The sequence below is a fragment of the Achroia grisella genome, unplaced genomic scaffold (assembly GCF_030625045.1).
Source record: "Achroia grisella isolate CSIRO2021 unplaced genomic scaffold, CSIRO_AGI_Agris_v1 utg4740, whole genome shotgun sequence".
Classification (NCBI taxonomy): Eukaryota; Metazoa; Arthropoda; class Insecta; order Lepidoptera; family Pyralidae; genus Achroia; species Achroia grisella.
The window spans coordinates 9,982-22,347 of NW_026712879.1; the positions used below are offsets into that span (position 1 = coordinate 9,982).

Genomic DNA, 12,366 nt, shown 5'->3' on the forward strand with positions numbered 1-12,366 from the left:
GACACTCCAATATTATTTATATGTATATATTATTAGCAATTGTCAGATAAATTTTCACAGCATATGTTTCTTCAGGTCTGCGTTGGGTCCTAACACACCTTCTTACAAATGGGGCACTTTTTACGAGCCTTGTGACTGTTACGCCGATGTAACTGATACAGTTTCTTCGTTCTGTGAACAGATAGGTATTTGGATGATGATGGCGTAATGGCGTGATGGCGTGATGGCGCACCATTCCATCTGTACATGGAACCGAGGATGATAACATGGTAATAATAATGTACTCTTCATTTAAGAAATATAATAAGTAGTGGTTTCAGACGAGCTTCCTCCTGCGTACACTAAGGTTGAAGAACGAACTACCTGCCGAGGTTTCTCGAGAGACAACATCATGGGGTTATCACGAAGGGTATAGGTATATATTAAGGTTTCTTAAAAGTCTGCAACGCGCACGTGAAACCCCTGGAGTTTCAGGCACCCATAGACTAAGGTAACCGTTTATCATCAGATTGGCCGTAAGCTAGTTTGCCACCAACGTGGTATAAAAAAAACTTTCATACGTAGATTGTCATCTACGTAGTATAAATAAAAAAACCACTATATTTTTGTCACATTTGTATTTAATCCGATAGTCGCGGGTTCGATTTCTTGCAGGGTGCAAACATTTGATTCATGAATATGATTGTAGGTATTGACTGGAACCGCCGCTGGCACACGTGGCATCGTGTAGTGCTGTTCATATATACGGGCGATGTCTCCATCTGGTGGGTCGTCCACATGGAAAGTGTTAGAGTAACAATAGAACCGAGGTAGTTACGGACTGGAACCGGCGCTGGCACACGTGGCAGGTGTGTCCGTGCTGGCTGTGGTCGTCGCGGTGGTGCCGCACCACCAGCTCCTCGCTGTGGAACTCCAGCTCGCACACGACACATCGGTAGCTCCTGTTATATATAAACTAAATTAGTTGGACCACTACAAAACCCTCAACCACACCATACCGCTCCAAAGCAACGTTCCCAGTCGCCCCTCCGATCGATGGCCAGTCCAATTCAAACGGGGATCGAAATTACGAAGCCTGAGCTGAGGTTCAAACCCCTAGCAGTGCCCTCAGGTTAAAGTCGTATCTGTCAGGCGGTAGTTAGCTTTCAGCCGCTCCATAAGTCCTTCCTTTGGTTTGGAGTGGCATCTGCATTCGCCCCCTATCGTCCGGTGAAGATGTAAAGCCTAGCTACGGTTAACAGCATTCACATAGTTCGAAAAAAAAAAGTAAAAAATAAAATAAAATATTAAATCGAATCTATATACTTATATAACACTACTTCTTAAGTAAGGATAAGTTAATTCAATTGTAAACTGATCAATTGTAAATTGTAATTGATCATGTATATTTACTATTTTGTTTTCTGTTAATTAAAAAGTATAATTGACAGCCTCGGTGGTCTAGTGGTTTGGCGCACCGCTTTACTATCCGATGGTTGTGGGTTCGGTTCCTCGCACGGTATAAACATTTGTATTCATGAGTATAATTGTTTGTAACGGTCTGGGTGTTTTCTACATATGTATAATATGTATTTATTTACAAAAAAAAATATCCAGTATCCATGTATTTACATCTAATACCCATAACACAAGCTCTGCTCAGCTTGGGACTAGATGGCGCTGTGTGAATTGTCCTGAGATATTATTATTAAATTAAATATAGGCATAGGTATAAAAAATATGACAACTATAAGAGACAGAAAAGTTCTATATATGAAGAAATCCTTACTAATATTATTAATGTGAAAGTAGGGATGTTTGTTACGCTTTCACGCAAAAGCTACTGAACCGATCATCATGAAATTTTGTACTCACGTTCTTGGAGGCATTAGAATAAACATAAGATACTTATTATTAAAAAAAAGTGTCTTTTTATAGAAAGAAAAAAATAAAATATCAACATTTTGCTACTTCAGCGCCATCTAGCAGTCAGTAATGAAATTATTTAATGGATTCAATACAAGCGAAGCCGCGGGTAAAAGCTAGTATTTTTATATTTATAATTTTCTCTTACCTATAATGTGTTGTATAATGTTCCTCTAATTCAGATTGAACGAGAAACCTTTGGGTACAGATGGGGCAAACAAATATACCGGCAGTCTGAAAAAAAAAAATTGGAGTGGCAAACAAAATCACTACTCACTTAATGGTAAATGGTAACAGTCGCTATTAATTATTATTCTCTCTCATGATGCTTTCAATGGTGTCAATTTCTTGGACCTCTATGGTCTAACATTGTAGCACACCACTTTACGTCCGATGGTTACGGATTCGATTCCTCGCACGGTACAAACATTTCTATTCATGAGTATGACTGTTTGCATCGGTCTGCGTATTTTCTATATATATTAAGTATGTATTTACAAAAAAAAAGTATATTTATTAGTTGTCTAGTACTCATAACACTGCTTAGCTTGGGACTAGATGGCGTTGTGTGAATTGTCTTGAAATATTATTATTATTGTAATGCTGGTTGTTAAAATGTTATGTGCTGTGTAAAACTAAGTGTTATCCAAGATTTCATTTATTCAGTATATAGTGACAGTTATTAAGATAATTCTCTTTATTTTCTTCTGTCTCTGTTATTCTTCTGTTTTTCTGTTCACAATATAAAGAAATTTTTTTTCAATTTTTCTAACATTCTCTTCTATTGGTGAATAAAGTTAGTAAAGAAAATTACATACTTAGTATACCTTTTCATGTTTCTTCATATGGTGATTGAGGCACTTCTTATTGAATATATTTCAACACAATTCCCACACTTTAATGTGCATTTAATAAATCTGCTGCTCTTTCTTCTACTCTCTCTGTCATTTATCATTTCTTCTTCACCCATAATTCTTACTCTGTATATATTCCGATGTTCATTTTCATTGGAATTTTTATTTTCACCTGTAAAATATTTATGTATTTTTAAAACACAGAACGTAAAGTAATTTACAAGCTAAATTTGGAGTGGTTTGGTCATCTGTTGTACAACAATTTAGCTGAAGACTTGCAGAGAAGTTTGTTGACCCTAAATAAGTAAATGCTGTGTGGTCCGCCTGCAGTTAAGTGGAGTGACGACATATATAGCATAGGTTGCCAGTAACAACTGGGAGAGAAGGGCTGAAGATCGTGCCTTGAGGGACACCTTTACTTAAGTTGGGGACAACCATGAAAGTCATGTGCGGGTAACTACTGGGAGAGAAGGGCTAAAGTTCGTACCTTGAAGGACATCATGTTTTTACAAAACAAATCCAAGTATTTATATCAGTTGTCTAATAGCCATAACAGAAGCTTTGCTAAGCTTGGGACTGGATAGTGGTATTTGTGAATTGTCCAAGGATATTGTTGTACATATTATATATTATACAATCTACCTTTGTAAACCTTACAGCTATAGTTTACCCATACCTTCATTATCTACATATACAACATATATTTCATCATCATCAGGAATATCAATTCCATTGATCTCCACTCCATGAGACGACACCTCTTCTGCTATACACGACTCTGTTCTTTCTTCAATACCAGGTAATGTTAGATTTGACTGATGAAAGGTAGAAATGAAATCTGGAACCGCAGCATCTAGTGGCTTTATTCCAACATTTTCAATGTTTCTTTGCTGCAGCTGTGACAGACTCGGTATAAGAGTCTCACCCTGAAATTTGATTTTTTAATCTATTTTAATTGAAACTGCTGATAAACCATTATCCCTGATAATAATAATAAACTTTACTGTGCATAAAACAAACAAATTATAATATTTGTTTGTTTTTATTTTAATAAATATATTTGCAATAAAGAGAACTTAATATAAAAGTATGGTAACAAAAGATGGCCTTATCGCTCAAAGTATTCTCTGACAGACACTCTGGTGCAGAAGTTTTCAGTAAGAGAAGTCTGTTGCTCTTTTGATTAAATATTGTACAACTTTACATGTTGAAGTTAAACTTGTCAAGAATACAATTTACCAAATAGCATGTATTCTTAATACTAAATATGTTGAGTATGAAAATAAATCATTTATAGTGAACAAAGCAGACCACTTCCAACATGTAGAAACTGTTCATCAATTAATCTGTTCAGTAATTGCATGTTGAATCGCAATATTTGCATGTCGGAATCTAAACTGGTGTTCTGGTATGATCTACTGTTCTTCTAAAGTTGGTGTAATCCGCTTATAGATTATCTTTTCAAATAGTTTGGATAGCAGCGGTAGTAGACTAATTGGCCTGTATGATGTTATATCAGTAGGTAGTTTAATCTGGCTTGGCTATCATGTTTACTATAGAGACCTTCCAGAGCATTGGGAAATACTTTAGGCGAAGCAGAGCATTAAATAATATTGTCAGCAGAACTATTGCTTTCCTTGACACTTGTCTTAGGACCTCTACTGTTATGAGATCATATCATATGAATATATATTGACACTGACAATTTGTACTCATAACCTTTGAGATTGAACTTCGGTAATAATCTTATGGAGTATGTATGACCCTTAAAGATGATGATAAATTCTCCCTAAATGAAATTTAAAAAAATTTAAAAAAGTACAAGGTCATTTGAAAAAAATTAGAACTGAAATTCTTATCAGTTCTTCTCAGATCGTAAATTTGACATATATTAAGAGTCTGTAATAGACCTACCTGAGAAAAAATGCATAGTAAATATATGCCGGGTTGCGGGTGGTACTGGATGAGAAGGGCTGAAGATCGTGCCCAGTGGTATGCCTTGGGCCTATAACCAGTAGTGGACTGCAGTGGGCTGATGATAATGATGAGTAAAGATATTTTGATTTGATTTTATTGATAATGTACTAACCATTCTAGTTTTAAACAGACTTTTGATGATTGACTGAGCCTTCAGTACTTTATTTCTAAATGATACAATACTTCTCACATTAGCATTGCACTCCCAGCACACATTACAGGTGTCTGAAAACTGTAAACAGAGAAATTAACAACAATAGTAAATAAATAACCCTGGATTGTCCAGAGTTATTTATTTGACTTGAATCCCTTTGTATCATTTGAAAAGCCCTTGGGTAGATCCGCCCCTGTATTTTGTTATCTGCTGCTACTACTATAAAAAATATAATTTAAAGAAAATAGCAAATACCTTTATTTTTGAAATATTTGTTATAATTTTTGTGTCCACAGCAGGACGAAGCTTACGATCTGTACTCAAGCATATAACGCATATATTATATTTATTACAAAATGAGTTAATTTCCATCATAATTGTAGTAGCAATGCAAAACTTTGCAAAACAATAACAAACATGAAAATGAAAATAATAACAAAATAAAAATAATGTTAAAGATAAAAATAATAGTCCGTTTACATTGTCATAACTCATAACCAAAGAGCAAGTAATCACTACGCCCATCGCATCTTGTAATGTGGATGTAAGTTGGATCTCTAAATTAATCTGTGGCATTCTGAATAATTATATATTTTTTTATTATCATTTACATATACATTCGTCGTTTCTCACTAATAAATTAATAATAATTTAGTGTGTATGTGCCTTTAACGTGAATAAAATTTTTATCTATCTATCTAGTTATATAGCTGAAAGAGTTATTAAAGTTGATACTATACAAATCTAAATATCTCTACCTTTCAAGCAAGGGAAATCCCCTTGTTATGAGAATAAATTCTTATTGTACACTAAAATTATGGAGGAAATTAACTCATTTTGTAGCAGATATAATATGTACTATATGCCTCAGTACGGAGCGCAAACTTCACCCCGCTATCGACACAACAATTATTACAGATATTATAAAAGTGAAGGTACGTACAAGAAATTTACGACCGTTAAATTTTGGTTATTAAACTGGTTATCAACAATTGGAACGTGTGATCATATTGCCGGCAACTTAACCATGGAAATTATTGTGGTTAAACTAAGTTATTTACGGAACTTTGTCCTTACTACTAACTGGCGAGGCACCAGTAGAGCATGTTTACTGGTGCCTCTCCATTGTACCATTCCATTATCGCCTCTTAAAAATATAACCTAATACTCAGTGCATGTAATAATAATAACCCGGAACACTTCACACAGCGCCATTTAGTCCCAAGCTAAGCAGAGCTTGTATTATTTGCCACTGTTTTCTGTGTTAAGATGTTCCCAAACCCTGTGGCCATCTTCCCATCTTCAGAACTACCTCTTTCTTTTCTCTGTTAATATCTCTGTTTGCAGTTTTCAGACACCCATAATGTATGCTGGGAATGCAATGCAAATGTAAGGAGTATTGTCTCATTTAGAAATAAAGTATTGAAAGCTCAGGCAATCATCAGAGACCTACTTAAGACAAGTATGGTTAGTATTTTTATTATATTTCATAGTTCATTTTGTTGTTTATATGTGTCAGGGTGACCGGAAAGTAATGTAGTTTTGTGCATATCAATGCTTGATTGTCATTTATCAGCTCATTGTTGTGTTTAGAGGTGTGCAAAGACATTGTGAGGTTATAGTGAAGTTGTTACTTATGGATAATCAATATTTTTTTTTTTTTTATTTCGCAAACACACACTGACACATGCAGAAACTACATTCTGGTCTTCCTAATATGTATGTATAGATATAAATATACAAGGCTACTTTCTAATTTTTAATAAATAATTTTGAGGGTTGGTATCATTTTATTAATACAAAATTATCCATCTCTACTATTGTTAAATGTTGAAGTAGGGCTCAGACAACTGCTGCATTGCAAATTAGTGCCCCTTTTAATAGTGCAAAATCAAGTACTTTGGTTTTACTGTTCCATCCTTTATACTATTCTATTCTATAACCAAAGAGCAAGTAATCACTACACCCATCGCATCTTGTAATGTGGATACGCTAGTAAGTTGTGTTTCTCTCGTGTGTGTTCCATCCTTTATACATAGAATGATATATCACTTTCTTATTTCAGTGTAAGACATCTATACAAAGTCTTTCTCGGCTACAGCAAAACAAAACTGATAATATCAATATAATGACACCAGAAACTGAAGTAACTAACATTCCAACTCTAGATAGCTCAACACAATCCTATGGGCATACTGAACAAGAAATAAAACCTTCAATAGAAGAAGTAACTCTTAGAATGGAACTAGACATTGATACTCAAGATGATAGAGAAATTAAGGTTTTAGATATAAAAAATGAGAGTTATGGTGAAGAAATAGAGTTAAATGATATTAAAAGTGAAAACCTTCATGATGGAGATATTAAGTTAGAGGATGGCACAGTCGAAGATCATTATGGTTACAATGAATTTAAGACAGGTATTGATACTTTTGCTGTTATAAGTTATGTGGAAGTGTGATACAAATTGTGCATAATATAGCGTGTTCAGGTGTAGTGTAGTGAGTTCACGAAATGAAAACGCAGGAGTTGTTATCACAGATGTAATATGTTATTCCTACATTACATGGTATACAAAACTAGGATAGGAGTACATCAGTAAAACAAACACACACACTCTCAAACTTTCACATTTATAATATTATTATGATTGCTAGGGGTACTCAGGGTTTGAGATCTTTTTTGAAGTGGTATGCAGCAAAAACTAATTGGGAGCCACTGCTTTAGAATATTCTCCCTCTGAAACGAATTTTAGTGAGAGTTAGGCAGTGCCTAATTTAGACAAAAATTGACTGCTTCACTATTCTTTTTATATGGATGATAATAGAATGGTTCACCCAATGGTTTACACTGACTCTGTACCAGTGAAGGATGATAAGCTGAACTTGAGGTTAGGTAACTGACCTAAAGTTCTGAAAGTAAAGCCCGTGATGGTAAATTCACCATGAATTTATCACAATGGTTTACAGGGTGAACCATATGGAGCTCAATCTGACATGGTACATTGCTAACAATCCTGTTCCTTCAATTCACTATTTATGTGCCCAGATTTATTACCTAATTTAGACATACTTCACAGGAAACAATAGCCCAATTTCTGATGAAAATGAAGATAAAAATATATATACAGTAAGATATTTAAATGAAGAAGAAATGATAAATGACAGAGAGAGTAGAAGAAAGAGCAGCAGATTTTGTAAATGCACGTTAAAGTGTGAAGATTGTGTTGAAATATATTCAAATAAGAAATGCCTCAATCATCATATGAAAAAACATGAAAAGGTATTGAATTTTAAAATTACAGGTAATTTCGTCAATCATTCTGAAGGCAAAATGTAATGCAATGTGGACTCTATTCTCCACAATTAGCTTCTCATTTGGGTCGTTGTGCGTCTACCTTTTTCACTATTACCAAGGTTCGAACCTCTAGCGGTGTTCACAGACTAAAATCGTATACCTCAGGCAGGAGATCGCCTTCATCTGCTCCATAAGTCCTTAAGCAGGTTTCGAAACTGGTATAATAGTTGTGAAGTTATCTATAGAACACCCTTATTCAAATAAATTTAATATAAGCACTTGAATAGTCACATTTTTTTTATTCTACCGCTCAATCGGAATACAGACTCATCACAAGAAGAATGAGCAAGAAAATTGTGCAACACACAATTTTCTTTTGTTCGATTAGGCATGCGACAATCAACATAGAAACCTTTTTCTGCCAAATTCAGTATAACGCTATGTATTGATTGTTTCAGTTCGCCGGTGAATTCCATGCAATTCATATAACCAAAGATTTCTCCTTCAAGCGGAATTGGAGAACCATCGTTTGATGCATTATAGGTAAGAGTGATTTTTTTTTCGCGCAACTCTTATATTGTTGCCCGTAGTTGGCCTTTAGAGTTCCACCGCACTATAGGGGGCGAATGCATATGGCAATCCAAACTCGCGGAAGGACTTGTGGTTAACGGTAAAATAAGTCTGATAGTTTTAAGATGTATATTAGAAATTAGATAAAGTACATAGATCACTGAAGAAACAAGGTTAACACACATGTATATATAACAGAACGGAAAGATAGATTTTATAACAATGTTTGGATCGCTATATATGTGTAATGTAGGTCACGCGAAACGATTAATCACAGTAGCGGCGCAAGAGACGTGTGGACGACTACTGCGCGTCGGTGAGGCTCCCTCAGATACGCTGCCCCCGCAACCGGCGGCTAGCGGTGACGTCACGTTTGACCGCGCGCTACTCGGTACTCCACACCACCCTCCTCGGAGACTGAAAGCCCTGCAATAAAGAAATCTGGGAAATGGATTTTTCGGCCATGGCGGGAAATTCTTTGAGTTGGAGGAGGTGGAGAGAGTTGGCCTTGGAGAGTGTTTGAGGAATTGTTAGCGAGGCAAGGTGTTGTTTGTGCCTTATTCTGGGCGTTCTCTACAACCCCGTTCTCTTCTTTTATTACATATGCCGGCTTAACTCTATCTATTGAAACTATAACTGGTCCTCAGGGTGATTCTATAGTTACAGTTTTTGCATTTCGCTTCAAAACCTTTAGTGGACCAGTATACGGCGCTTCCAGTGCTCCTCTTAATGCGTCTTTGCGTAAGAAAATGTGTGTTGCGTCTCGAAGATCTTTGTGTATAAATACTGATTTGTGACAGTATTTTGAAGCAGGGACAGGTTTTAACTCTGCCATATGCTGTTTAAGTTGTGTTATGAAATCAGAGTGATGTACGGTATTTTGAGACGCTTGTTGAAAGAACTCACCGGGTAATTTAATAGGTTCACCATAGACTAATTCTGCGGCTGAACATTTAAGGTCGGCTTTCCAGGCTGCTCTAATTTCTAAGAGGATACTGGGGAGAGCGTCTGTCCATCGTTTTTCTTGGTGTGCCATAATGGCTCCTTTTAGAGTTCTATGTAGTCTCTCAATCATTCCATTGGCAGCGGGGTTATAAGCTGTAGTATGCTTCAAATGGCCCGCACAGCTGTGTTAACTCCTTGAAAAGTTGCGAATTAAATTGACGGCCTTGATCTGTAGTTACAGTTTGAGGACAGCCGAATCTGGATGTGATGTCTCGTAAAGGTATCATCTCTGGACATCGCGTAAACCTGTCAATTGCAGTTAGACAATATCTGTATTCATGGGAAGGTGGTAATGGTCCTATAAGATCGATGTGTATTTGAGAGAATCTGGAATCCGTCAATTTAAAATTTCCTAGCGGTGCTGAAGTGTGACGTTGAATTTTGGATATCTGGCATGGCTGGTATAATCAGCCCAGGTTCGACACCCTACGTACGGAGGACTAAAGAAATCTTTCCGTAACCATCTTTGTGGTTGCTTTAGTACCCGGGTGACTCAATCCGTGTATACTGTCAAAAATAGCTTTGCGTAAATTTTCTACAACGAACGGACGAGGTTTGTCTAAAGAAATATCACAGTATAATTTAAGGTACCTGGTATTGGTACCTATACCTGGTATCTGTTTTAATTGTAATGAAGTGTCTCCTCTAAGAATTTTTTTATTTCGACGTCTCTGTTTTGGTGTTGAGCTAAAATTTCGTAGTTAGGCGAAGGTGAGATGACTTCTATTCTTGATAATGTATCGGCAGTCAGGTTGTCTTTTCCTGATATGAGTCGAATGTCTGTCGTATATTGTGAAATGAGATCAAGATAGTTAAATTGCCGTGGAGAACATTTTATATCCTTCTGTTGAAAGGCGAATGTTATTGGCTTGTGATCAGTAAAAATTACAAAGTGACGTCCCTCAATCATATGTTTGAAATGTTTCACGCTTTCATAAATAGCGAGTAGTTCTCGATCATATGCTCTGTAAGATGTTTGTGGTTTTGTCATTTTTATAGAGAAAAATGCTAGTGGTTGCCATTGACCATGAACCAGCTGTTGTAGGTCAGATCCTAGTGCTGTACTCGAGGCGTCAGTTACTAAGGTAAGTGGTGCATTACTTACAGGATGCGCAAGTAAGGTAGCTGCAGATAACTGAGATTTGCACTTGTTAAACGCTTCATGCTGTTCTGGTGTCCAGGTCGGGATCTTTGTGCCCTTGACTTTAGGACTAGCTAACATGTTGTGTAGGGGGGCTTGTGATTCAGCGGCATTTGGTATGAACCTCCTGTAAAAATTCAACATACCAAGAAAACGACGTAAACCTTTCTCTATTTTTGGCGGTGGGTAGGTATTCTTTAATAGCTGTAATTTCGCCCGAAATTGAATAGCCAAGAAATGTTACTTCATCTTGACCAAAAACGCATTTATTTCCATTCATTGATGAGTATACCATGTTGATTCAGCCTTTCAAAAAGTTGTTCTAGGTGTAAACGGTGATCAGCGTGGTTTTCGGAATACACTAAAATGTCATCAATGTATGAATAATAAAAATCTAAGCCGCGCAGTACCTCATCCATAAATCTTTGGAATGTTTGTGCCGCATTTCTAAGTCCAAATGACATATATGGGAATTCGAACAATCCAAAGGGTGTTGTAATGGCTGTTTTAGCAATATCCGCTTTATTTATCGGGATTTGGTTGTAAGCTTTCACGAGATCAAGTTTTGAGAAGACCTGACAGCCAGCCAACCTGTGTGCATAATCTTCTGTGTCGTATTGGGTACCTATCTAGTATGGTGCGTGCATTTAGGCTCCGATAATCACCGCATGGCCTCCAGCTATCCTTCTTTGGCGCTAAATGTAACGCTGATGCCCAAGGCGAATCAGACCTACGTGCTGTACCATCTCGCAGCATTTCCTCAAATTGTCCTTTTGCAATTTTCAGACGGTCAGGCGCTAAACGGCGAGGCCTACAGACAACAGGTGGCGTGGTTTTTATAAAATGTATAGTTGAATGTTTTACCTCTTTTTGTATTTCAGATGGCTTTGTTAGAGAAGGGTACCTTGCTAAGAGGGCGTGGTACTCACTGCTGCCGGCTATGGATTTGATGCTTCCTTGTTCACAAGCTTTGACCTGGACATGTTAGTGAAGTAATGCCATCTAGTAATCGCCTGTTTCTGCAATCAACGATTAGGTTATAAAATGACATAAAATCTAAGCCAATAATTTCCGTGGTTCACGCAGGAAATGTCGTGGTACCACGCATAAGTCTGAACCGGTATCTATTAGAAATCTAATTTTAGAGGCTTTGTCTGTCACGAAAAGGCGGCTTGAAGATGTTAAGCAGTCGTACGCCGCATTTACTGACCGCTGGATTGGTTTTCCGCTTTATAATTACATGGATTTGTACATTTATTTGCTTTATCACCGAATGTATGATGGTACCAACACATACCTGTGTGTTTGCTTCGAGATTGTGAGCGGCTCCTTGAGTTACGTCTATAAGATTTATGAAAATTACCGCGAGGGTAGGGTGACCTGCTTCGTTGGTTTCGGATACTTAACTGCGATATTTGATTCGACAGCTCCTTCTGGATACGCGTAGTAATGAACTCTTCCAT

General features: G+C 36.8%; 1 protein-coding gene and 1 pseudogene across 1 annotated transcript; one reads left to right on the top strand and one right to left on the bottom strand.

The window, feature by feature from the left end:
• Nucleotides 1-2,738: 2,738 nt before the first annotated feature.
• Nucleotides 2,739-5,353, bottom strand: LOC131845588 (uncharacterized). Its single transcript, XM_059194667.1, has 4 exons — nt 5,146-5,353; nt 4,849-4,968; nt 3,436-3,685; nt 2,739-2,931 (listed from the first exon to the last, which is right to left on the bottom strand). The coding sequence occupies exons 1-4, from the start codon at nt 5,263-5,265 to the stop codon at nt 2,747-2,749; spliced, it is 675 nt and encodes a 224-aa protein (XP_059050650.1). The 5' UTR covers nt 5,266-5,353; the 3' UTR covers nt 2,739-2,746.
• A 354-nt stretch (nt 5,354-5,707) lies between these two features.
• Nucleotides 5,708-12,366, top strand: part of LOC131845586 (zinc finger protein 808-like) — a 31,658-nt pseudogene continuing 24,999 nt past the window's right edge.

Coding starts and splice junctions, on each gene's coding strand:
- LOC131845588 (XM_059194667.1), bottom strand. CDS start 5,265: ATGATGGAAATTAACTCATTTTGTAATAAATATAATATATGCGTTATA. Junction 4,969..5,145: donor CAAATATTTCAAAAATAAAG/GTATTTGCTATT, acceptor CTCTGTTTACAG/TTTTCAGACACCTGTAATGT. Junction 3,686..4,848: donor GTCTGTTTAAAACTAGAATG/GTTAGTACATTA, acceptor ATCAAATTTCAG/GGTGAGACTCTTATACCGAG.